Genomic DNA, 27206 nt, shown 5'->3' on the forward strand with positions numbered 1-27206 from the left:
TATTTTTTTTTGTATGACTATATGTGGATACTGTTATGATAGTAAGCTCTTGAAATTTCCCAAGTCATTTCAACATCTCTTTTGTAGTTTAAAAAGGCATTAATCGCTTTTAAATAGTGTTAACACAGAACTAGAATCAACTTTGGTCTAGCATTGAGGTTAGCCTTTTCACACTATGCTAGAGACGCTACCTAAACACAATTCTGAGATAAAAGCCGCATCCATATAGATTTGTGGAATTATATTGTGAACAGATTTTTTTTTTTCAGATGCACACAGGCTCTAAGAAGCTGCTGAAATTTATGCTGAAAACTTCAAAGAGTGGATTCGTTAACAATAAAATAATCTTGACTTCACCTTTTTAGAGTCTGGGTTCATTCCTCATATGGATGATTTGGTTCTAGTTTGGTATGTTGACTGAGATTGTGTTATTTTGCCAGACCATAGTTGAACAAACCATGGCTTGGTGTTATATACGTAATCCCAAACTAAGATTGAAGTTTCCTTTTAATTAGTTACAATAGCTTGTCTGCAAAAACATGGATGATCACTAGATGGTAGCAGATCTGACCACATATGGCCAGTTTTAACCAGAGATGCAGGAACTTAACCCGAGATCTGTTGTGCTTGAACTAAGCACACCAAGCTAGATTTACTTTTCTTGCAGTAGATGTAACTGTAGAATTAAGGTGGATAATATTAAATTTTAGATAAATGGAGAAAGCTGGGCAGGAGGGCCTGGGCTCACCTTCCATTAGTTGATCGATCCATTTTTCCTTGGAGAGATTTGCAAAATTGCTTAAGATGAAGAGAAACAAAGACTGCACTTGGCTTGGCATAATGGATCAGTCTCTCTCTCCCATCTAAACACACATACCCGATGACCTCACAGTGCATGCTTCTCTCCTCACATTCCAGCTGACTTTTCCAGCACAACAGCCAAGATTCCACCACCCCACCTATCCAGGTTCTATCGTTGTTCCCAGGCACAATCATTCCCCAAAAAATTAACAGCAAAGCAGAGGATGCTATGCAACAGAAAATATGTTTATTTTATACTTTGCCCCATCAAAAGATTCACACATTCTGGGGAAGTACATGGTCCCCCGGCATGTTTTTGTAAGGCACTCATTAAGTAATAATAGAGAGTGTTAATCTTGATTTCGTGCCTCCAAAGGCTTGGGCATGATCCCCAGCAGTCCTCCAGCAGCTGTGAAGAGGTTAATAGGAGAAGAACCATCTGTAATGAGGGTGGAATGGATTCCAAGACCCTGGAGCAATTTGACCTGCAAGGAATAGAAAGCAAAAAGTCACGCATCGGGGTTTCAAAATCTCAGATGAATATTTCTAATTTGCTATCACATTGTGGCATCTGAGATATATAGCTGGCTGCTCCTGCTCTTGTACAGGTAGTCCTCGGCTTATAATCATTCATTTAGTGACCATTTGAAGCTGGAAAAAAATGACTTATGACCAGTTTTCATATGACCGTTGCAGCATCCCCATGATCACGTGATCAAAATTTGGGTGCTTGGCAACTAGCATGTATTTATGACAGCTGTACTATCCTGCGGTCGTGTGATCACCATTCGCAACCTTCCCAGCTGGCTTCTAACAAGCAAAGTCAATGGGAGGGCGAAGCCAGATTCACTTAACAACTGCAGTGATTCACTTAACAACTGTGGCAAAAAGATCGTAAAATGGAGCACAACTCAGCTGTCTTGCTTACCAATGGAAATTTTGGACTCAACTGTGGTTGTAAGTCGAGGACTACCTATAGTTTACTGTGCCCCGTGCTTAGATTAGTAGGAATGTTCACCCCTTCCTTGGGTCTTCATGCCATTTGGCCCAGCCTGATGTTCTCCAGATATGGTAGAATTGACAGTTGCCTCCTGAAAAAGCACCTTTGGGACAACCCTGACCTGGATGACTGAGAATCTCCATAGACATTTTGCGGTGCACTTTGGGATAAACACCCTTCGAATGGCGAGGGAGTATGAACGGATTTCCAGAAAACATTGCAGATGACCATTTGCGCTTCAGTTTGAGATGCAGACAAGACAGACTCATCCCCAACAGTTTGTGCCTGTCTTCAACAGTGAAGGGGCACAGGGCAGAAAACATCCTGCAGCCAAGAAGGCTCCACACCCATTTGCACTACTCAGGTGACTCTGAGGACATAGATAAACCCCCAAGTGACTTTCCAAAAGAATGCAAATGACCAGCTGTCTATAAGGAATATAAATCCTTCCATTTCCCACCATCCAGTCAGAGCTGAAGAAGCTTCTTCAAAGAAAAAACAAGGAAGTCCAGTAGCCTCCTGAAAAACAGCACCTTTGGGACAACCATGACTGGATGACTGAGAATCTCCAAAACTGACATTTCCAGAATTTCCCAACCAGAATTAGAGGAAAACCATACTGGGGAAGGCTGATCTGACCTCACTTGCCAGTGGGTTTTTTTTTTTGTTTTTGTTTTTGTAGACTAGAAGCCACAGTCCACATCCCCCTAGTACCTGTTGCATTCTAACTCAAAATGAGTAAACTTTGAGTTTAAGCACACCCATTATTTGGAAGGCCAATGTTCTCCTCCTCCCTCTTCCTTTCTCTGCTTCTCACCTGCATCTCTGGCCCAGCCACTGCAATGTCGCGGATAGTGTTGGCTCCAATGCATTTGATGACAGTTTCAAATTTCTTAACTTCAATAGTAGCCATAGCTTCTGTCAGGCTCACATCCAACTCGGCTTGCTCTTTGGCAAAGCGCAGCTCTTGTTCCCGGGCTTGTGCAAGACGCTGCAGTTCTGATTCCTGGAAAAGTTTAGAGAATAAGGCAGGGAGAGAGGATGGTGGACAGGCTGCATCTTGGACACAGGCCGGATCCAAACATCAGAGTGGAAGAAAAGTAGCTACCAATGTGACTTCTTAAATACTCCGGCAACAATCTATACTGCACTATTGCATACCATTTTTTCTCTTGCTCCCTACTAGAGAAGTTATATCAGCTGATTGGTCTTCTCTAGTTTGCCTTTATTTTTCCCACCTAAAGTTTATTAAGATACCCATTCTATGAGCAAAATTTATCTGCATATAGAACAATGGATGCAATCTAAAGACTTTAAAATTCAGCATGTTCTTCTTAGTCTGACAAGCAACTATCATCAATCATCTATCAAGTTAGCCTCGAAAAGTTTATGGGAGGACTGGCAGGACTCACCGTCTCTATGGCAGTAGCTTGAGCCTTCAGCTTGGCCTGCAGAACAGCTCCTTCTCCTTCAATTCGGGCTGCCTCTGCTCGGGACTGGGCCTCTGCCTTGGCTGCCCCTGTGCTCTCAACAGCCGTGCTGGAAAGATACGAAAGTGGAAGAAGAACCTTTAGAAACTGCATCTCACTAGGCCAGGGGTAGGCAACCTTGGCTCTTTTATGACTCGGGGACTTCAACTCCCAGAGTTCCTGAGCCAGCATGGCTCAGCTTGGAAACCTCTCCCTTTCCCCTCAGCATGGCTGGCTCAGGAATTCTGGGAGTTGAAGTCCACGAGTCATAAAAGAGCCAAGGTTGCCTACCCCTGCACTATGCAATCAAAGGCTAGATCAGCCTTCCCAATCTCCAGATTTAAGGAGTCCATCTCTTAGCTAGCCCTGCCTGGGACCTCAGAGAGCAGGAAAGAAGTAAGTTTGGAACAAATGTCCATAGTTCTTCCTTAAAACCTGGACCCTGCACACTCACCACAGTGCTTCCAGCTCCAGCAGCTCCTTCCGGGCTCGTTCTGCCTCAGCCTGATCAAGGATTTTCTGCCGTTCAAGACGACCTCGGGCCTCTTGTTCCAGCCTCTCTGCCTCATGTCTGGAGAGGGAGAGGATGCCAGTGGATCAGGGGAAACAAACACCAAAAAGGGAAACAAGCTTACCTAAGATCCATCAAAAGCATTCTCCAGGTGTAAACTAGAAGAGAGCTTGTCAGGAAGGAAAGAACAGGCTGTTTCCATTTTTCTTTGTTTTTGAGTAAACAAGAAGCTTGAGAAGAATATAGTGGTACCTTGGTATTCAACTGCTTTGAAACTCATCGAATTTGGTAATCATCACATTTTGATGTGAAGATTTTGTCCCAATACTCACTGTTGGTTTGGCACCTCACCCCCAAGCTAGAACTTTTCAGTGTTGGCTGCTTTGTGACTCACTATATTATTCTTATGGGAAAAATTTGTTTGGTACTCATCATTTTTGGTACTCATCGCAGCTCCCGGAACCAATTAACAATGAGTACCGAAGGTACCACTGTAAGTGATCAGTGAGAATTCTGTAGGTTGTTTGATGATTTGAAAGCAATGGTCGGACTCCAAAAACCAAGGAAGACATGTTGTGATTCTTCCGAGCAGATTTCTTTATTGTTCCTCACCTCTAGATAAAATCTTGCCAAACTAGAGCAGGCTACCAACCACATAAAACATACACTCTAGGAACTGTTAAGGAGGAGCCATCTTCACCCTCTTTCGCTCACTGTCAAAACTGTGTGGTCGCTTGTTCCTCGGGAATGCACCCCCTCCCTCCTGGGAATCCAGACTACATTCCTTTACAGCAACAGCCTTGGAAATTTGAATGGCCATAGAGAAAAAGCTTAGGCATTTCAAACTGTCCTTAAAGTGATAGAGCTGCAGTTGAATTAGGTCAGCAAGAGCAGACATTTCGGAAGTCACAGAAATGGTGTTTGTCACATATCTTCATATCTGACCCTTTCACAAGCCAAGGAAAGTAAAACAGTGACCAAAACCAAGAACTTTTCCATATTTGTGGTTTTGCTTATTCAAAAGGAGGGGTGCCCTCTGTATCAAAATTTCTTTTTTCCTGGTAGCTCCTAAAACCTTCAGCGATCCCTTTCATTTCCCTGGCTGGAGGTAGAAACCCATAGTCCCGTGGTGGCAAACCTATGGCATGCATGCCACAGGTGGCACTCAGAGCCCTCTCTGTGGGCACGCGCACCATCGCCCCAGTCCTAGGCCTTCAGCTGGGTTTTATAAAACCTTTTCGCTTTAGGCCTCCGCCACCATGTGCAAAAAAAAAAAAAAAAGGTTCAATCAATCAATCAATTTCAACTTCTCAGGGAAAAAAAAAATCTCGCAAAGTTGAAATTGATTGATTGAACTTTTTAGTCCCACCCAGTTTGCCGTTACCACCGCAGCCACGCCCACCCAATTGGCAACGCCCACCCAATGGGCCACACCCATACAATGGGGCACGCCCACCCGGCACCCGGAGAACATAAATGGGTTTAGGGTTGGGCATAAGTGGGTTTGGGCACTCGGTCTCTAAAAGGTTCGCCATCACTGCTATAGTCTATGCTCACTAAGCACCTATAACCACCATAGTATAAATGCAGGTTCTCTGTTAACCTTTCCCTGCAATCTGAAGAGATCACCCACCCTTGTCATCCCCTCCTTGGGGAAACCATCACCAGGAGACTGTGGGTTCTAGTCATTAAACCAGCTAGGTGGGCTTTAGGGCAGTGTTTCTCAACCTTGACAATTTTAAGGCATGTGGACTTCAACTCCCAGAATTCCACAGCCAGCATTGCTGGCTGTGGAATTCTGGGAGTTGAAGTCCACATGCCTTAAAATTGTCAAGGTTGAGAAACACTGCTTTAGGGCAATCGCTTTCTCTCTCAGCCCACCCCACCCTGCAGGGTTGTTGTTGTGGAGAAAATAGGAGGTGGAAGGAATGTTAGCTATTTCACTGCCTTGAGTTACTTGTCAGTAATAAAAGTGAAATAAAAGTCAAATTTAAATTGCCCAGAGATTCTGGGGCAAGTTACACATATCGTTAATGATATCAAGTGAATAGGAGGAACCTGGTTGCTTCCCACCCCAGTTGCTCCCTACCGAGCAGCGGCTTCCTGAGAGTTGGTGGTGATCTCAATGGCGAGCTGCACGCTGCGCTGGAGGGCATCCCGTGTCCGTTGGTCCACTGGCTCCACACTTTGAATATCAACGCTGCTGATGACTAGGCCGTTTGGGGAAAAGCGTAAGGAGTTGCGCAGGGTCCCTTCTCCATCAAACCCAAAGACAGCAGCACAGATCAGACGATTTGAGTTCTAGGAACATCAATTTAAGTAAGATCATTCAAGAATAGAATATTAACTGTTAACCTCCTCAAAAAGTCTGTCTTCACTTCACCTCACAGTGACTTCCCTCACAATAATCTAAAACAATGTTTTTCAAGCTTGGCAACTTTGAAGATTTGTGGATTTCAACTCCCAGAATTCCCCAGCCAGCTATGCTGGCTGGGGAATTCTGGGAGTTGAAGTCCACGCATCTTAAAGTTGCTGAGGTTGAGAAACACTGACCTAAAGTACATTTCTCCTCCAGCATTCAGGTCACTGCATTTCCAACCTGGAAGTCTTTCTCTGCAAGAAAAAAAACCAAGCTCAGAGAGCATCAAGGACCCCACAAGTCTTTCTCTCTTGATTTTATCTTACTTGGGCGGCAAAACTCCAACCAAATTAGACTTTTCTGTAGTTGAATGGATTTTTGCAGTCCTGGAATCAAATGCCTATTCTCTGTTCCCTTGTTCCTCAACATGCAGCAAGGAGGAAGAGACAGATAAGAGGAAGAAAGCAGTCTAAGGACAAGAACCTCCATTCTTCCAAGGCCTCTGTTCCAGCACTGGCAGTTGGTTGCTTCCGAGACCACAGCTGACTTGGAAGCAGCAGTAGAGAAACTATAAGCAGCATCTCTTAATTCCCCTTTCTTCCCCTCCCCTCCCCTCGTTTACATCTCACCTTTATTTTGTACATAAGACACCTATTTTCTCCAGAACACCTTGTGAGGTGAGGTGGATTCAGAGGGAATGACTAGTCCAAAGTCACCCAGCCAGCTTTCATGCTTAAAGTAGGATTAAAATGCACAGTCTCCTGGTTTCTAGGCCAGCACTTTAACCACTACATCAAAGTGGTTCCTTCCATGCAACTCTTCTCTGACAGCTCCTTTTGGGGCCCTCTGCTTGGGTTAACATACCTGGGCTACAAAAATCAAGCATCCTTTAGATGGCAGCAAAGTGATAAACATTCAACTCTTTGCTACCACCTAGTGGCTGTCTAGCTTTTGCAGTCTAGATGTGGCAAAATTTTGTGATATTTTGTACCTATTGTCAAACTCAATTTCACTGAGGGCCGCATCAGCATTGCGGTTGCGCTTGGGGGGCTGGGTGGGTGTGGCCAGAGTGGGTGCAGCCTACTGGGTGGGTGTGGATGGAGTGGGTGTAGCCTACTGGGTGGGCGTGGCCAGTTCTACATCATTTGCATCAAGGGTGCCTGTGGGGGCCTGGGCAGGAGTGGGAGAGATCTGAGGGTTTCTGGCAGAAGGGGGTGGGAACGGGGCAAGTGCCAAGGCATAGTCCACCGGGGCAAGTGCCAAGATGGCCACCACAAAATTGTACATTGGCTCCCGGCTGGCCAGGGCCAAGGCAGCAGGGGCCATTCCCTCACTGTTTCCAGGATGGCTTCGCGGGCCACATGAAACCACTTCGTGGGCCACATCCGGCCCCCGGGCCTTGTGTTTGACATGTCTGTATTAAACAGAATTAGTGTATTTACTAATAAATCTGTCACTATTGATAACATATAAGAGTATTTGTCCCTTTTTTTCTTTCTTAGTTTGTTTGGGATTGATTTTTTCCCCTTTTACTTGTCTTTTAATCTTTTTAAGCTTAAAGATTGTTTTCTTAATTTGTAGTATATTAAAAATGAAAAATAAATCAATAAAAATCAAATACCCAATGAAACCAACACAAGGCAAACCAAATAGCTTTCGAAAACAAATAGGAACATCTGTATAATAAGTGTCTGTATTATCTGTATAATAAGTGAAAACGTTTTGCTTTGTCTCTATGGATTGGAAAACCACTAGACATCGGATTTCCCCTACAATGCCCAAGTCTCAAGAAAAGTTTACTGAACACTGAAGATATGGAACATCTCCCTAGTCACACCTCTCACCTTCTCCAATCTGCGGTCATGGATAAACAAAACCACAAGGAAGAGACGCGGCATGTTTAACTCTTGGTTTTGAAGGGCAGTATACCAAGTTTAAAAGGAAATAGGGATTTACACATAAATGACAGAGGAGCTGGTGGGACAACAGTCATGGAGGAGAAGCTAAAGTTAAGCTCACCTTATGGAAATCATCAAAGGTGACAGCAGCCACAGCTCCCCGGATGCGTGAGGCCAACGTCTTACAGGCATCACCTATAAAATCTGGGACTGAGAAAAGGCGGGTTGCTTCAGCCACTGAAGGAATCTCAAAGTGCCTGATGGGAAAACAGATCCATTTACAGTTACCAAGAAAACCTGAGAAGATGACAGTGAGTTGATAAAACTTTGCTTGCCTGAACCAGACCATTGTGACTTATCTATGGGGATTCTCAGTCATCCAGGTCATGGTTGTCCCATAGGTGCTTTTTCAAGAGGCAACTGGACTTCCTTGTTTTTCTTTGAAGACATTTTGTTTTTCATCCAAGAAACAAAACTTCAATGAAGTTTCTTGGATGAGAAGTGAAAGGTCTTCAAGGAAAAGCAAAGTCCAGTTGCCTCTTGAAAGAAAGCACTTTTGGGATTTACAAACATCTCTTAGAGTCATGCAACCACCCAGAGAATATTTAAATATTTTCAAAACAGAGATTTAAATAGTTCATCAAGAAAATCAGAATGGAGAATTAAGGCAATTAAATATATTTGATAAAGCAGATGTGCCATATGCCATACTGAGGATTAGATCACATTTACAAATAAAAGGAACTTTAAGATCTAGTTGAAACATATTAAGGATAACTTAAATAGCTAGATGGCCTCGTATGACTTTCAATTGAAAAATATACTTCTGACCCCAAAGTGTATTTTTAAAGTCATCCAAGGTTTGTAACTGTTATATAGATATAGCTAAATGGAGTAACTGATTTTATATCCCCTTGGTAGAACTGTTTAAAGACTTAATCACTTTACTTTTTTAAAAAAAACAACACATACTCATCACTTTCTTCCATTTCAAGGTAAGGAAATATTATGCAAGTGCAAAACACTTCCAGCAAATAGTGAGCGAAACACAGATAGAAGGAAACCTAAATAAATTAATACTGTATTGTTGACGACTATTATTTTGTTGATCAGCTGGCCCAATCCGTTATGACTCTTGCTGGCTTGCAAAATACAACGATAAAAGTACTACAGAAACACCAAACCATCCAAAGGTCTAAAAACCCCATAGAATTTCTGACAGTGAGAACTATTTTGCCTGCCTCCCAGAGTTGAAGATACCCCATTGCTGGAGATTTTCGAGAAAAGAGTGGAAAACAATTTGTCCGAGACAGTATGAGGACTCCTGCCATGGGCAGGGATTTGGAGAAGACCTCCACGGTCTTCTACAATCTTTAAAAGACCAGAACATGACGCAAGGGATCCATCCTCCCATTCTAATCAAGACGTGGGCCAACTTTCAATCCCTCCAGTTATCCTTCACTCACCAGTTATAGGCCAGCTGGAGCTGGAGACGGGCATGGTCAGCTGTTTCAATAGTGATAATGTCAGTGCAGAAATCTGGCCCCAAGAGGAGACATAGAGAACGCCGGGTGTGGGGGCGTTTGGGTCGGCCCCCAGAGAGACTCAGGACTGTGAATTGCTCATCTGGACCCAGTAGCACTAGTTCTGGTCCAAAAACCACCCTGGAGGAAGGAGAAGATCGTATTAAATCACAGAGGTTCCAAACAGCATTTGATATTGTTATCTGGAATTTTAGCTTTGATTATTAGCCTGCTGCAAATTCCGCATGGTGTCAGGAACAGCATCCAACCAGTAAATGCTCAGCTCCATCCAATCTCCCCAATTCTACCCCAAATTAAGGGATTACAGGGTTGTAAAAAAGGAGTGTATTATTAACATTTTAAAAAGTGATGTTAGCATTTTTAACATGATGGTCTAGGCCAGGGGTCCCCAACCACTGGTCCGTAGACCAGTACTGGGCCATGGCATACCAACAACCGGTCTGCACAAACAAGCAAAGCCCCATCCACGGGATGTAGGCAGCAGACAAAACCACGCACCCTCTGGTCCACAGAAAAACCTCTCTCCATGGAACCAGTTCCTGGTGCCCAAAAGGTTGGGGATCTCTGGTCTAGGCTACTTTTTTTTAACTTCAGGAAAATGTCTTTTTTTCTTCTTGATCAGGGCCATTTCTTTTGGTATGCAAAAACTTGTCTTTTCAACACCAAACAATAGAGACCATATTGTGAAAGTCCTCAAATATCCTTGCAAGGGGAAGCTTTCCTTAGCTGGGAAAGAGTAATATAACGCATACATTTACCACTTGTGGAATCTTATCTAGAATTAATGTTTTCTGTTGTTCAAATCTCACATGTAATCAATACCTTTTATTGTTTGATCATTTGCTTTCTGACGTATCACACATACCAAATGTATGTATTGCATTCATTTCTGTACCCTATAAAAAGACTTGACATCTCCCCCCTTAATAACTGCTTTTTGCTTTGCCTGAATCACTTATCAATTTGTATTTTCAGAAGGGAAAAAAAAACCCTAGTAAAGGCATTCTCTCTCAAATTCAAGGATCACTTATCAGCTCACACCAAATTCAGGTACCCAACAATTTAACATGGCATGAAATCTTCTCTAAGGCCAAAGTTCTTTTGTAATGCTTATTTTCATATTTCATGTCTCATTTGTTGAAGGACTCCTTCTCTGTCAAAATCATTTCCTTCTAACCAGTACATTAAATTTTATTCTTTCTGATCCACTGGGACTCTTATAATGCAGGGATTTTCAACCTTTTCACCCATTGTACCACTTTTAGGATATGACAATATCCGAACACCACCAGTTGCCTAGCAAAGTGTCAAAAACTTGATGACCCCCCCAAAAAAGGAAAAAAGTGATAAAGTACAGGTAGTCCTTGACTGACAACAGTTCGCTTACTGACTGTTCGAAGTTACAGTGGCACTGAAAAAAGTGCCCCCCAAGCCAAAGCCAAGCAAGACACCTGCCTGCCTGCCCGGCTGCGCTCTTCCTCCTGTCCGAGGTTTTCATTGTTGTGAGCATTTCTGTTGAGGATTGGCAGCGGGGGTGGGGTGGGGGGGTGTTTGGTTTTTATCCCCCCCGTCTGATGGGTGGTTGCAGCAGGTTTTGGTCACTTCACATGACCCTGGGACACTGTGACTGTCATAAATATGAATCAGTTGCCAAGCATCTGAATGTAAATCACAAGACCCTGGACAGGCTGCAACATTCCAGCTGATTGGCGCTTCTTCTGGGCTCAGCAGAAGTGCCAGGATCAGTGCCGCTTTCCAGCTGGAGCCTGGCACTGATCCTGGTGCTTCTGCTGAGCCCTGACAGTCCTGCAGCTCCAGCCGTCTCTCGCTCAGGCTTGTGCGGTGCTGCCTCCGGTTCAGCTCATTCCCCTCCCCCACTACCACTTTTCTAGGATGGTCGCGCACCACCTGCCAGGTGCCAATGTACCACAGGTGGTACCCGTACCACTGGTTGAAAAGCCCTGTTATAATGAATTCATTCTCAACTTAATATAATTATATTAACTTCATAGCAGCATTAAGGACATCTGTAATCTTTTAGAAAAAGAGTGCTAATTTAGTAAAATGTAGGGAGAAAAGGGAGGAATCAGAGACCTCAACATATCTACTTCTCAGCCTCACAGGAAGAAACACAAGAGACTGAATTTGTGAAGAGAAGATCTTATTAAAGACATGGCAGCCCTTTATTAAACCTTTAAAGGGCTGTCTTACCTTTAATTTTCCGTGTTAAAGTTGCAGAGCTGAGAGCACAAATTGGTGCCCTTATTAAAATATACTGCTAATAATTAAGTCTGAGGGGGAAAAAAACACATTAAGGCCTTGCGGTGAAGTGCAATAATGTGGCTATTAATAGTGGGCGAAATTAACTGGGTTATCTGGGCTAGCCATCACAAAATTAAATGGGAGAAGGCCAGAAGGGACAAGTAGTATGTGTTATCTTATGCTTCTTGAATAAAAGATGAAAAATAAATGAAAAATACTGTATCACAAATGAGAAAGCAGCAGTTCTAAAAGTCAACCAAGCAGCCTACTTTCCTTGAAGTCTAAGGTCTGGAATGGGCAAGGCTTATTTCTTATTCCACAGGGAATTTAAGGTCACTTCCTTGAGCTTTACCTCAAAATCAAAGAATGACCAGATTACCAAATTTGGATGCCAAGGTTCCAACTGAAGAACCCAACCAAGCAAACACCTCAGAGACATTCCGATCTCTTAATGTAAAACTGTATTGAGTTCATCACTTCGGCACAAATGAAAGCAAAACCAGCCCTGGCAAGACCCCTCCCAAACCCATATAGTAAAAGCATTGAGTTCTCCCTCCTTTCTCTGGGTCAGATCACATTGCCCAATCAAGTAGAAAAATATTGTTATGAGAAAGGATCTCTAGGTCTGGCCAGACACCTGGTGTTACGTCCTTGAGTCTCACGGTCTGGCTTCTTAATCTTTGAAGTCTGCATTCCCAACCTCTCCCCTCCCCCCATGTTCGTTGGCAAGCTGAGAAGCAATATTTGTCGCACCAGCAAAACCCATGCTTCGAAACTTGACATTGGGGCTACGAAATTCAGGCAAAAAGCTGGCATGTATTTATGACGGTTTCACTGTCCCGGAGTCATGTGATTACTATTTGTAACTTTCTCGGCTTCTGACAAGTAAAATCAATGAGGGACACTAGATTCGCTTAAGGACTGCATGATTCACTTTAACAACTGCAGATGCTCACTTAACAACCGTGGCAAAAGATCACAAAAATGAGGTGCAAATTCACTTAGGAGCTGCCTTGCTTAACGACACAAATGTGGAGCTCAATTGTGGTCAGTCAAGGACTATCTGTAGGCTAATTTTCTCACCTGGATTTACGCTCCTTGTAGTCGTAAACTTGCACAGCCGCGTTGTGGGGGACACGGTAAGACACAGCCCGTGTCTTATCACGGGGCAACACAACGCTCTTGTCTGAGCTGTCTTTGGAGCGATCAAGAAGAGGATCCCGGCCTGTAGACAACAAATCCTCCACGTGGGCAGGCAGGTGTTTCTCCCACAGTTCCTCATCCTGAGACAGCATGTAAGAGTGGCCAATCACAGCCCTAATCTGGAAGAGAGTGAGAAATGGTAGAAAACATAAAAATACATAACATCACCAGAAATCTTTTTTATTTCAGAAGCACTACAAAAAGGAGGTTTCTGTCTATTGGCTCTGAAAGAACAAGGATGCTCTCCATGTTAGCAATTGTTTTCCCTATAGCAGCATGGAAGTGAAGGTTGGATTTTCAAGAAAAGTATTGACCCTTTTGAACTTCAGTGCTGGAGAAGATTTCTGAGGATAGCCCCAAAAGCAAATAAATGGACGATAAAACAAATTAATCTAGAGCACAAATGACCAGTCTCAAATCCATTGTATTTTGGACAAGTTACGTAAAGATCCAATTTCCCTAAGAAGTCCATTAAACTGGGAAAGGAGGAGGAAAGTAATAATAACAACAACAACAATAATAAAGTTGGAAGGGACCTTGGAGGTCATCTAGTCCAACCCCCTGCTCAGGCAGGAAACCCTATACCATTTAAGACAAATGGCTGTCCAGTCTCTTCTTAAAAACTTTCAGTGTTGGAACATTTACCACTTCTGGAGGCAAGTTGTTCCACTGGTTAATTGCTCTAACTGTCAGGAAGTTTCTCCTTCTTTCTAGGTTGCTTGTCTCCTTGATTAGTTTCCATCTGTTGCTTCTTGTCCTGCCCTCAGGGCTTTGGAGAATAACTTGACCCCCTCTTCTTTGTGGCAGCCCCTGAGATATCGGAACACTTATATCATGTCACCCCTAGTTCTTCTTTCCGTTAAACTAGACATATCCAGTTCCAGCAGCCGTTCCTTATATGTTTTAGCCTCCAGTCCCCTAATCATCTTTGTTGCTCTTCTCTGTACTCTTTCTAGAGTCTCAAATGATGAGGATAACCAGCAGCAAGATGAATGGACAATTGCACTGGACCTCAGGAGCAAAGCTGGAGACACATCCTAGAGAAGATCTATCTATGTGGCTGCTGAGAGTTGGCACTAAGTTAACAGAACAAGGAGAGAACCAACCTAGAACTAAGGAGAATTTTCCTGACAGTTCGTTAATACAATTAATCAGTGGAGTGATTTGCATTGAGAGGTTTTGGGTGCTCCAACACTGGATGTTTTTAAGAATAGATTAGACAACCATTTGTCTGGGATGGTATAGTATTTCCTGCCGGAGCAGTGGATTGGACTAGAAGACTTCCAAGGTCCCTTCCAAGTCTGTTATTCTGTTATTCTATCAAGGTAATTCAGAAACCACAAAGCAGGAGTTTTTCTTCAACGAAGAAGTGAGGTTACAAATGAGATTTTGCACAGTGCTTAAGATGATAATATCCAGCCCTGCCTTTCCCCATTGTCAAGACTCTTTTACAATGCCTATTTTCAAGCAATTGTTTAGAATATTTCTTTCTAGCCTTCTGTGAAAGGTTCCTTTTGAAGGCTCTGGACCCTTATTATTTTCATTTCAGCTTGAATGGAGATTAATGATAAATTATTTTCCTGCAAATCAGAAGTAGGTAGAGGCATTATTTGCTTCCTGGATTTTGGTTTTTTTTGAAGAGGAGGAGGAGAGGTGCTATTACAGTATTTTGAAAATGGAACTAGAGCCCACCCATCCTTTGCCCATATATTGATATATAAAAATAAATTTATAATCATTCAAATATATTGAAATAGAAAACATGATGGCATTTTTGATGGCATATGAATCTTTTAACATCCTTGACTTACGACCAAATTTGAGCCCAAAATTTCCATTGCTAAGCAAGGCAGTTGTTAAGTACGTTTTGCCCCATTTTATGATCTAGAACAAGGGTAGGCAACCTTGGCTCTTTCATGACTCGTGGACTTCAACTCCCAGAATTCCTGAGCCAGCATGGCTCAGCTTGGAAACTCTCCTTTTCCCCTCAGCATGGCTGGCTCAGGAATTCTGGGAGTTGAAGTCCACGAGTCATAAAAGAGCCAAGGTTGCCTACCAGACCTAGAGCAACAGAATAACATCTTCTTTGGAGCAGCCCCTGAGATATTGGAACGCTGCTATCATATAAGAGAATCACTGCAATTAAGTGAATCATGTGGTCATTAAGTGAATCCGGCTTCCCCCATTGACTTTGCTTGTCGGAAGCCAGCTGAGGATAGTAAAAATGGTGGTCACATGACTCCGGGACAGTGCAACTGTCATAAATACAGGCCAGTTGCCAAGTGCCCAAATTTTGATCACATGACCATGGGGATGCTGCAATGGTTGGAAAACAACCATTTTATGATTGTGAAAAACAATCATAAGTCACTTTTTGCAGTGTGGTTGTAATTTTGAATGGTCACTAAATGAATGGTTGTAAGTCAAGGACAACCCGTAGCTCACAGATTTATCAGATTTTCGTGTGCGCATTTCTGAGGGGTTTTTTGGGGAGTGAGGGGAGGGGCACAATGTTATTCTTTAGATCTCAAACCTCTTCCTAAAATGGGTCCGGACCCCACATGGAGTCTAGGCCCCAGCATATTGTGCAGACTCTCAAACTGATCATTTGTGTGAATTTCAGATCTTCCTCCTCCTTTACAAATCAGTGTTTCTCAACATTCCAGGCTGGAGAACTATGGGAATTGAAATTTATGCACCTTAAAGAGTTTTGAGAAACACTGGTATAAACAGAATAAAATGTGAATGTAGGAAAGAAGTCATGCAGAAGCAATTCATACTCATCTAACCTTAGGACCTCATTGTCAGGCCCAGCCCAAGAACAACACAGAACTATCCAGCCCATGTTCAATTCTTTAGACCATGTTGATGGAATCCTGCTAAACCAGTTCTACTGTCACGCTAAGAGATATTACCCCCCCCCGGGGAGATTCTAAGGAGTGGCTGTATTGTCTCTTGCCAAATGTGCTCCTTCCTTCTAGGAAAACAGAGACTTCACTGTAGTCCAAGGGTCTTCAAACTTGGCCCTTTTATGTCTTGTGGATTTCAAGAAGTCCACAAGTCATAAAAGAGCCAAGGCTGCCTACCCCTGCACTAGATCCTACATGACAAGCAAAGCTCACTGAAGTTGTCTCATTGATATCTTACTTATATTGTCCTATAACCATCTCTGTCCTTGCCATAGTGGCCAATGCCCAGAAGAAGTATACAAGGTGGGAGGGAACCAAATTCTTGCTCCTTGGTTTATTCTGGAAGAGGATTGAAAAAAATAACCATCCTTTTCACACCACTGTGATTTGCAAGGAAAGGAATTTGAGTTTGAGCTTTGTCTGAATAGCAGTTAATAAATAATGTAATGACCCACATTAGAGAACTGCGGTCTTTTTGCTAAAATTGACCTCTAAAAGTCTGCATTCCTAAAGATTGATGTGCTTCTTCAGTAACCACTGCTGGATCTATTCCACTCACCTTCCCTGTCTTAATATCCCGGACATAAATGCCTTCATTCTCAGCCAGGGGAATAGCATGGCGTTGCTCCATCACTTCGACCTCCGCAGGGGGTATGTACTCCAGAGGGCCTCGGATCAGCCAGCGGTCACCTGGCCTGCGCAGAATGTCCTCGTCGTCCTGGGTAAGAGACAAAGTAAGGAGAAGAAGCGTCATATCTACCTGTAGCAACCCATCCATCCTCCCTGGCCATCAGAGACTCAGCACGTCCTACCTCGTTTTTGTCTTCAATGGGGCGAACTGCACGTAGTAAGAGGCCATCTTCTTCAGATAGGATGTAAATGTCTTGGATCCCGTCTTTCAACCATTCTCCGGGCTGTAGGAAAAATGATATCTCGCCCTGCAGAATGAGAAGCAAGAATTGGAGAAAACTCAAGAATGATCGTCAGTCATTGGTTTTAAAAAGTGTCTGTGGGGAGCTTAACTCTGTTTATTAAACTGTAAAGTGGTCAATTTGATGTTGGCTAATTACCAGACTGGTATCCTCCAGTTCCAATCCCTATCACCAAAAATTAATGGTAAGTTGTCTGCCATTTTTGAGCCTGGAAACAGAAACTGTAGTGCAGTGTTTCTCAACCAACTTTAAGATGCATGGACTTCAATAAAAACTTTAAATACTATAAAAGATGCATACTAACGGGAAGTTAAGATCTGCCCTGGCCTGGATCTTATGGTCTAGAAAAGGTGAAATCTAAAATCTACTTCACTGGTATGATTAACTGCCTCTATTGTTTTCTTGGCAGGTAAAAAGTAAAGGTAATGGTTTCCCCTGCCCAGCCATGTCCAACTCTAAGGGGCAGTGCTCATCTCTGTATGTTAGCTGAGGGAGCCAGTGTTGTCTGAAGACACTTCCGTGGTCATGAGGCCAGTATGGCTATATGCCGAGGCACACAGAATGCTGTTACTTTCCCACCAAAGTGATACCTATTTATCTACTTGCATTTGCATGCTTTTGAACTTCTAGGTTGGCAGGACCTGGGCAAGTAATGGGAGCTCACCCATCACACAGCACTCAGGTCTCAAATCCAGGCTGTCAGCTTTCCAGCTGACAATCTCAGCAACTTTAACTGCTAAGTCATTGTGCCCCTCAATTTTGGCAGCAGTACACAATTAGTTCCCCACTGCTTTTTTTTCTGGGATGTTGTTTTGATTTCCACGTTTAGTGTATAGCTCAAAGATTCCCTAGTGGGACGCCCAGAATTCTATTCAAGCATTGTTTGAATCCTATTTAGCTTCTGAGCACAGAAATGCTGGGCAAATGTTATCACTTAGCATGTCACACACATTAATCAGAAGGGGAAAGGTGAGCAACTGATATGGACTAAAGCCAGCAGTATATTACTTTTCTTGATTGAAGCTTGCCTGTGCAAATGGCGGCTGTGTGGTGGTGGGGGCATCCCACCAGATGAAAAAATGGAATTATAAAATATATAGGATTTTATATACTGTGTAAAAGCCTCACCAAACAAGCCAGGAACACAATGGATCATTTTTAACTACTTTTTTAGAGCACGTTCAAAATAGACACTCATTTGCAGTCTACTCAGGGTAGATATAGTAGATTAAAAAAAATAGAGAGAGGAAAGAGAGCTAGGAGATTCTAAGAAGGCCTCGTAGGAAAATCTTAGTATTTGAAAATTATGTCTCGGTCGTTTAAATTCTCAGTTCCTATAATGGTAACAGAAGAATGCATGCAAAAATCCCATAGAATAAAAAGATGTAAGAATGCATACAAGGTACAGCTATTATATAAAGAATTCAAGTCTACATTTCTTGTTAATTATACTAAGTGGTAACTGCTCATCTGAGGTGCTGAAACACAAATGGGTAGATCTGAAAAGCTGGGGGAAAAGGCAGCAGAAGGCCGATCAGTAACACAGTTATATAATGAGAAAAAGTGTAGCCAATTTTTTTTCAACCCACAATTAGCACCTTGGAGAGAGTTTAAAAGAGAGAATAGGAACAGGAGTCTTCAAGAGGCCTCTCCCATCCTTTGAGTTCCCCAAAATGAGCCAAAATCCCATTATTGAAATTTGCCTGCAATGTGGCCGAGTTTCAGGGCACCAAAAGTCACCAGCCAATTTCAAGTATCCCCAATGAAAAACAGAGCTTAATACACAGAGCTTAACACAGGTAGTCTTCAATGTACCATCACAACTGAGCATGGAATTTTGTTTGTAAGTTATTGTGGTCACAAGCAGAGTCACCACATGCTCAGGCTCGATTTTATGAGCCTTTTTATGACTGTTGTTGAACAAAACACCGCAGTCATTAAATGAATCACACCGTTGCAAGTCAAAATCGAGCTTATCCAATGGGCGATTTTTGCCACAAAATGGCAAAAAAGTCACAAAACACGAGTACGTGGTTGCAGGACACGCCAGGTGGTTGTAAATGCGGGCCAGATGCCAAGCACCTGAAATGGAATCACATGATCACAGGGGTGGTACGACGGTTGTTAACTTTTGGGACAGATCGTAACTTTTTTCAAGTCCAATTATAACTTTGAACGGTCATTGCACAATATCAGAACTATGATTTCTGGCAAGTTTATCCCAATGTTTATAGCCCAAATCTGCTTCAGTGGCAATTGCTTTCCTGCTCTCTGTAGTAACACGGTTTAAGAGAGCAAAAGCTGTGGATACTATCAAGGTTACTTCCCAAATCATTTATCATGGATATAGCATCTAAAAAAAGTATTTTATAACACCAGCTTCCTAATCTGCCTCCAGGTAGGAGATGCAGACCAGCTTCTCTTGAAGGAGAGGCTGCTTTAAGAAGTTCTGTTATAATCCCTAAGGCTGCCCTGCTGAATGGTAACAGTACAGGTAGTCCTCGACTTACAACCATTCATTTAGTGACCATTTCAAGTTGCAATGGCACTGAAAAAAGTGACTAATCACCATTTTTCTCACTTACTACCATTGCAGCATCCCTGTGGTCACGTGACCAAAATTCAGAGGCTTGGCAACTGATTCATCCTTATGATGGTTGCAGTGTCCCGGAGTCATGTGATCACTCTTTGTGATCTTCTGACAAGCAAAGTCAATGGGGAAGCCAGATTCACTTACAACAGGGATAGGCAACCTTGGCTCTTTATGACTTGTGGACTTCAACTCCCAGAATTCCTGAGCCAGCATGGCTGGCTCAGGAATTCTGGGAGTTGAAGTCCATGAGTCATAAAAGAGCCAAGATTGCCTACCCCTGACTTAGAACATGTTCTTAACTTAACAACTACAGTGATTCACTTAACAATTGTGGCAGGAAAGGTCGTAAAATGGGGCAAAACTCATTTAATAACTGTCTCGCTTAGCAACAGAAATTTTGGGCTCAGTTGTGGCCCTAAAGTCAAGGGCTACCTGTATGTCATTAGAGTCCTTCATGATTTTGAGGTAAAGATACATACCTTAATGACCTTCTTCTGCCCAAGCTGAGGTTTTCCATCTATGCCTATCGGGTCACAAACTACACAATACTGGCAACTGTTCAAGGTGGTGATGTCAATAATGCCCAGCACTTCCTCATACACATCAGGGATGTGGGCTTCAGTTTCTGCCATGGTGACCAACCACTCTTCTCCAGTTTTCCTCACGATACCTTGAGAGTCCCGAAACGTTTTAGTGGCCTGGAGGTGCAGTGCTTTCTTCAAAGAGCAAAAGAGGCAGAAATATATATATGTGTGTATATTAGTGCAAAGCCTCCTTTTTATGATTTAACATTGTTAGTAACCTGACTCTTCATACAAATGACACGTGTAGGGTTTAAGCCACACACCCCAAATGTTGCTTCTGATTAAATTTCGCTAAGAAACAGACAAGAATGCAAATATGAGGCAGCAATGGTAACTGTGCATCCTTTCAGAAAATGTTGGTCTACAAACTTTCACCTCTGGTTGCCAGTGGGACGGGACTAATCTTTCAGCATCTGGCAACATATTGGTTTTTAAAACAACCCTCAGGAAAAGAGGCCTTCCAAAGCAGGGAATGATCACAAGATCCATACAAGACAGTCTATCTGGTGTAGTGCAGTGTTTTTAAACTTGACAAAATTAAGATGTGTGGACTTCAATTCCTAGAATTCCCCAGCCACCATGCAACCAGGAGACTGTGAGTTCTAGTTCCACCTTAGGCATGAAAGCCAGCCCAACCCACCTCACAGGGTTGTTGTTGTGAGGAAAACAGGATGAAAGAGCATTAGGTGTGTTTGCCATCTTGAGTTATCAATCAATCAATCAATTTAGGTGGGATAAAAGTCTAATAATAGTAATGCAAGACCATGGATGTTATTTCCATATAATCAGAGATTAGTTTAGTGACTTTTAAATTTGTATTAAGGTATTGGGAAGGCTAAACTAAAAGTCTCTAACCAAACATACTTTCCCAGAGAAACTAAAATGGTAATTTCAGCCATAAAATATTCAGAAACCAAGAACAGCTGGAAATTTAGAAAAGGATTTACTGGGAGACCAGTACAGCTTTGGGACAGTAAAGAAAGTAACTCTCAGGAAGAAATGAGGTTCATGCCTCCTTGTTGCTTCAAAACCCCATTGTGTTTGTAGTCCTGCACCATTACCCCAGTTACCTAACTACTCCACTTCTTTTGTGAAATGTGTGTGTTTTATCCAATCAAATACCTGCTGTTGTCTATACCCAACCCAATACCTTGATGTCATATCCCAGAAGTGAGGAACGATAGCCCCTTTATGGCTGGCTCAGGAATTCTGGGAGTTGAACTCCACAAGTCATAAAAGGGCCATCAATCCCCACCCTTGCCAAATCCAACCACACATATATTTTAAGCATACAAAATGGGACCAAGACCCCTCCTTCTTTAGGCCTGCCTTGCCTCCAGCGCCGTCAATAAATCCACTTGTGTTTCAATACAATGCGTCTTGGTCTCCAGTTCAAACATTCCCCATGGAATATTCTCCTATATAGTGTAAGGCCCCAGAGTCACTGAGCGAATGGTGCTACTCAAAAGGTATTAGAACCTGGGTCTTCCTGTCTTTGTCTAACTAGTCTAGGAGATTGTCTTTCGGAGCAATTCACACAATCTCTAAGACTGTGATGGGCAAAAATCTTTCCATATATCTTTCAATCCAATTAGCTATTAAAAAGGAGCTTCTTCATATTTGTTAGGCAAGGACAGTCATAGTATGCCTGTACAATGGGGCGCCTGATCATAAATGAAGGAGCTTCAGAATCAAAGGAGAGTTTAACCTGGGCTTTGCAACAAAGACCTCGAAAAGTTAAATCAATAACCTCTTTCCCATAATCACCATCTACCATTAGAAGCTGCACTTACTTTCTCAGTCAGAATGACAGCATCAATAATGTCAACTACTTCCTCAAAGACACCTGGCAAGTAAGCCCCAACCTTCTTCACCATCCATTCCTCACCTGTAGCGAAAAGAAATTGGAAACTCAAGATACACACACACACATACTCAAAAGCTGTCCTCTCATAGGATTGTGGGCAGGAAACCAAAAGATACCTGTCACGCGTTTGTTCTCCTCTCTGTCCTTGCATTCCTTCCGTGCTTGAAGTTTGATGGCTTGATTGGGACGAATGATGGTGGCCAGGATTGTCTCCACAATTTCAATCTCTTTTCGTGGGATGTAGGTGCCTAGAAATGACAGTGGTTTAGTAGATGAGCTAGCTAGGCTCCATCTCAATTATGATAGGGATGGGAAAGGAGTGCAAACTTCTGACTAGGTCAAGTCAAGCCAACACACAGGAAGAAAAGGGATGGAAGCTATTTTTCTGGTTCCGTGCATAGAGGGGAAGTCCTCGTAAAATACGCTGTGGTATTTGGGGAAGAAAAATCAGATGGATCCATGTTTTCATTTTAATACCACAATTGTTCACTTAAAGCATATTCTGACCTTTTCCAATGCTGTCATTTTTGCCATTAATTTCAATTGGGATAAAAAATAGAGAAAAAAATTACATTCATATAGGATGCAATGACAAGAAAGGGGAGAATTCAAAGGAATATTTTGGCCCCAGGTTTCCTGGAGCCCTGGAACACAATTGGATCTGACTCAGTTTTGCCTATTTGACTGGCAACAGCTTGGTGGAATCTCAGAATTCTTCACCTTTCTTCATATCCGTTTGTTTCAGCTAAAGATGCTGGGAAGTGAAGCCATAATCCTCTGCAAAGATCTACATGTGTCCTCCAGGGATGTGGAATCTATGGCTCCCCACATTTGGCTATGCTAATTGGGGCTATTGGGATCTCTAATTCAGCCACATATTTAGTATCCTATGACTATCACCGAGTGTTATGTCTTATGATTTATGATGAATGTATTTTATGATTATAATCATGATTTATCATGTGTTGCTTATATGTATAGTGAGAGCTTATGCACCGGAGACAAATTTCTTGTGTGTCCAATCACACTTGGCCAATGAAGAATTCTATTCTATGTAGAGGACCATACATCTCACTCACCTCCCAAGCAACATTTCCTTTCTTGACAATTGCCACTTACCAGGTCCTTCAAACAACCATTCATCTCCAGCAACATATTTGCCCCCTTGGCCATCTTCAAAGTCCAGCAGGGCTTTCAAATGCAGGGCGGTGTTAGCCAAGACAATTTGTAAAGGTGTAACATCCTAGAAAATCAGATGAACAAAGGGGCTAGTAACAAAAGCAACCTCAGGGAGTAGTCAAGCCTTGGGAGGATGGCAAACGCAGGAAACCAGATCCCTTTTGGTTTCTGGAAAGATCTTTCTTAGTGGTCAAGTAAATTGAACACAGCAAAAATTTCAAGAAAATTGAACTGTATAAAAACAGAATCTTGAAACTTACCAAAGTAATTCTCCAGCACAACTTATATATGTAATCCTCAACTTACAACCACAACTGAGCCCAACATTTTTGTTGTTAAGCAAGAGAGCTCTGAAGTGAGTTGTGCCCCATTTTACGACCTTTATTGCCACAGTTGTTAAGTGAATCACTGCAGTTATTTAATAACACAGTTAAGTGAATCTGGTTTCCCCATTGGTTTTGCTTGTCAAAAGGTCGCAAAAGGTGATCACATGATTCTGGGACACTGCATCCGTCATAAATAAGAGTCAGTTGACAAGCACCCGAATTTTGATCACATGACAAAGGGAATGCAATGTTCGCAAGTATGAAAAAAGGTCATGACATTTTTTTCAGTGCTGTTGTAACTTCGAATCGTCACTAAATGAATAAATCGAGGACTACCAGTACTTAGTGTAATGAAGGCAGAATTTCTTTGAGTCTCTTTCTCACACTTCCTGCTCCCCTGAAGTCAAGAATCATTTCTGTAATGGTTCCGTCACCTCCCTTAAGTGTCTATTTTCTCTGTGTTCTCACTTTCTCTTAGGCATTCCACCACACGTAGAAATTTACAACATGGAATTCATACATTCCCCTGCCCTTGCTACAAGAGATCGCCAAGGGATTACTCACTACGCGCCATTTGAGGAGAGGAGAAATTAAAGACACCCTTACCTGTTTTAGTTCCTCTCCTGGATATAAAGGGAAAGGGTCCTGAGCCATTCTGATCTCCAAGTCAGCATGTGCGAGCCGGACTTGCCCCAGAGCATCAAGATGGACTGCCCCATCAGTCTCATGAACCACTGGATTGAGGATGATGCAGTAATGTCGTGGGGGAACCATCACCATCTTCTTTGGAGCTAATATGATCCTGAAGTAGGAAAGAAGTTTAGTAAGGTGGAGGAAATGGAAAGGGAGAAATAAGATCTTGGGTGTCTTGGTTCCTGATTAAAGATGATGACCTTATGCTTGACTTCTTCAAGTTTTGGCATACAGGTAGTCCTCGACTTACAACAGTTCTTTTAGTAACCAATTGAAGTTACAACAGCACTGAAAAAAGTGACTTATGACATTTTTCACACTCATATGACTGTTGCAGCATCCCCATAGTCACATGATCAAAATTTGACGCTTGACAACTGACATGTATTTATAATGGTCGCAGAGTCCTGGGGTCAACGTTCTGACAAGTCAAGTCAATGGGGAAGCCAAATTCACTTAACATCTGTGTTATTAACTTAATAATGATTAACAACTTGGCGAGAAAATTCATAAAATGGTGCAAAACTCACTTAAAAGAAATTTTGGGCTCAACTGTGGTTGTAAGTCAAGGACAACGTGTATTACGTATTTGACCCAAATTTTGCAAAACATGGCAGAGTGACACTCTTGAGAGATGTTTGGAAAGTTCAGGCTAGGTCTGCAGTGGACTACCTTTTTGGGATGGGGAACAGTAGATTCAGCCATGTAACTTGTGACAGAAGGCTCTACTCTGATTTTCTGGAAAGATGTGGCAATTCTTTTTAATTCCTTTATATACTTGAAGCCTGCACCCAAAGGTGCTTTTCTAAGAGGCAATTGGATTTCCTTGTTTTTCTTTGAAGATGTTTCCTTTCTAACCAAGAAGCTTTAGTTGAGAGTCATTGAGGCCATTTGCATTCTAAAAGAATGCAAAGAACCAGCTGTCTGCAAGGAGTATACATCCTTCCATTCCCCACCATCCAGTCAGAGCTGAAGAAGCTTCTTAGATGAGAAGCGAAGCACCTTCAAAGAAAAACAAGGAAGTCCAGTTGCCTCTTGAAAAAGCACCTTTGGATTATCATCAGAACTTGCAAAAATAGCTTTCAAGGGCTCAGGTGGTCTAAAAGCTGCTCTTTGCTTATCCTGGTGTAACAAGTGTTACTCAAACAGCCAAACTGACTGCAAAGAAAGTACCAATAAACGTAACAGAAAGAGACTTAAGGGATCCAGTCACCCATAGCCCAAAGGTGAGGATAAAATAGCAAGATAAAGAAACCAGAACAATGAGTTTTGAAACTGCCCTTTGATAAGTAAAGGAACTTTGCACCAAGTGAAATTAAACTCAGCAGCCTCACTTCCTCAAAGGAATTGATCTCCATCCAGAATTTAGTTTGCCAGCCCCACACAAGATTGATTGTAACTAACTACTGTATTTGCATTCTCGTTCCTAACTTATTTCATGTCCACAAATTTTATGTTAATGTTGTAAATGTTTCTACCTCTGCAAAGTGGCCCGACCGTGTGATGGGCGGCATATAAATTTAATAAATGTACAGTAGGCGTCTCCAAACTTGGCAACTTTAAGACTTGTGAATTTCAACTCCCCAAATTCCCCAACCAGCAGCTGGCTGAGAAATTCTGGGAGTTGAAGTCCACAAGTCTTAAAGTTGCCAAGTTTGGATTCCCTTGATTTAGAGCAGGGGTAGGCAACCTTGGCTCTTTTATGACTCGCGGACTTCAACTCCCAGAATTCCTGAGCCAACTATAGGTATAGCTGGCTCAGGAATTCTGGGAATTGAAGTCCACGAGTCATAAAAGAGCCAAGGTTGCCTACCCCTGATATAGAACAGTAGCTTCTTTACCCCAACCTCTGAAAAAAAAATCAGCAAAGACTTGGCACCCCTCTTCCCTTTTCCAGCTCCCCCTGCAGACTAATTCTTGGTCTCTGCAGGAAGACTGGGCAACTGCCCCCTTGCGGGAAGTTTGGGGGGAAAACTAAAAGGAGCGAATGGAAAACGTCTATTTTGTTGCAAAACTTTGGACAAATCGGAGTTGTGCTCCCCGCTAGAGCCAGGCGAGGAGGGCTTGGAAGACCGGCAACTATTTTGCCAAGGAAGGGAGAGGCGTCACATCGCCTAGCGGTTGCAGTGCAACTATTTTTCCCGGTTAGGGTCCTCTTTCTGCCGGGACTCACCTCTCATTATCCTGCCGGATGTAGGTCTTGGGCCCGATTTCCACGCGGGTGACATTGGAGTTCTGATCCAAGACATGGATGTAATGATAGGGAGGGATCCGGATAATCGACTCGTTCGCCATTTTGTCTTCCAAGCTGCGTTTGCAAGAGAAGAGCAATGGGATTTTAGAAATCTGCCAGAAAATAATCACGGCAAGAATGCCTGCTGAGTCACTCTCCCCTTTTCTCTCACCGGGAGGACTTGAAGAAAGCCTGCAACGTCTCCCCTCGCCGCCAGCCCAGCAAGGCGCTTTAATCCTTCAAGAATTCAACTTGGCTTACTCAGCAACCAGCGCCCTCGGGGGGGGGGGGGGAAACGACACACCCGCTCCGTAAATTCATACCTCTTTGGCAGTTAACGGGAAAACCTAGTTAAAGAGCTGGCCACGCAACGTGGGGAGTTAATCATTGCCGAACGACGTGAATGTCAGGTTTGCTTTTCTGGGTGAAAAAGAAAGCCACACAAACGCTCCGGGTTTGGAGATATTTTTTTTGCACGTGTTGGCCAGAAAAATCCACCCTAAAACTCTCATTCCTCGTAGCCCGAGCCTTCTTACTACTGTACGTAATTGGTGAGAAAGTCAATTTCATTCACTAACTGAGAATGGACTATTTATACGTCCCGACTCATAATGCTGCCCTTTGGGAAACTTCTTAACTCAAAGATGGATAGTTTGAAAAAAGGATGGCAAAACAAAAGACACAAGGGAACGAAGTGAGTTGGGCTACCAAAGGCATGGCCCACCCCAATCTGGAACTAGGGAGACAAGGATAAAGAGGGTGAATTAAACTTACCAAGTGAAAATCTCTTTCTGTCACTTCTTCGGAAATGACGGTAGACTTGGAATACCTCTTATATAGTAA

General features: G+C 42.8%; 1 protein-coding gene across 1 annotated transcript; it reads right to left on the reverse strand.

Moving 5' to 3' along the window:
- Nucleotides 1–1043: 1043 nt before the first annotated feature.
- On the reverse strand, nt 1044–27206 carry MVP (major vault protein). Its single transcript, XM_015810522.1, has 17 exons — nt 27138–27206; nt 26304–26438; nt 24044–24239; nt 23052–23175; nt 22049–22180; nt 21859–21953; nt 19961–20197; nt 16769–16894; nt 16516–16674; nt 12928–13166; nt 9505–9702; nt 8160–8295; nt 5871–6082; nt 3725–3841; nt 3214–3340; nt 2619–2807; nt 1044–1286 (listed from the first exon to the last, which is right to left on the reverse strand). Exons 2-17 carry the CDS (start codon nt 26423–26425, stop codon nt 1152–1154), a joined length of 2544 nt encoding a protein of 847 aa, XP_015666008.1. The 5' UTR covers nt 26426–26438; nt 27138–27206; the 3' UTR covers nt 1044–1151.

This window comes from Protobothrops mucrosquamatus, unplaced genomic scaffold, assembly GCF_001527695.2.
Source record: "Protobothrops mucrosquamatus isolate PMUCROS unplaced genomic scaffold, P.Mucros_1.0 scaffold11, whole genome shotgun sequence".
In the NCBI taxonomy this organism is placed as follows: Eukaryota; Metazoa; Chordata; class Lepidosauria; order Squamata; family Viperidae; genus Protobothrops; species Protobothrops mucrosquamatus.

Bases quoted from the DNA above. Each gene is read 5' to 3' on its own strand.
- MVP (XM_015810522.1), bottom strand. From the start codon at position 26,425: ATGGCGAACGAGTCGATTATCCGGATCCCTCCCTATCATTACATCCAT. The intron at 8,296-9,504 runs GTGAGTGAAGGA...TTTTCCCATCAG, and splicing joins CTCCAGCTGGCCTATAACTG to GCACTTTGAGATTCCTTCAG. The intron at 2,808-3,213 runs GTGAGTCCTGCC...AAACTTTTCCAG, and splicing joins AAGCTACTGCCATAGAGACG to GAATCAGAACTGCAGCGTCT.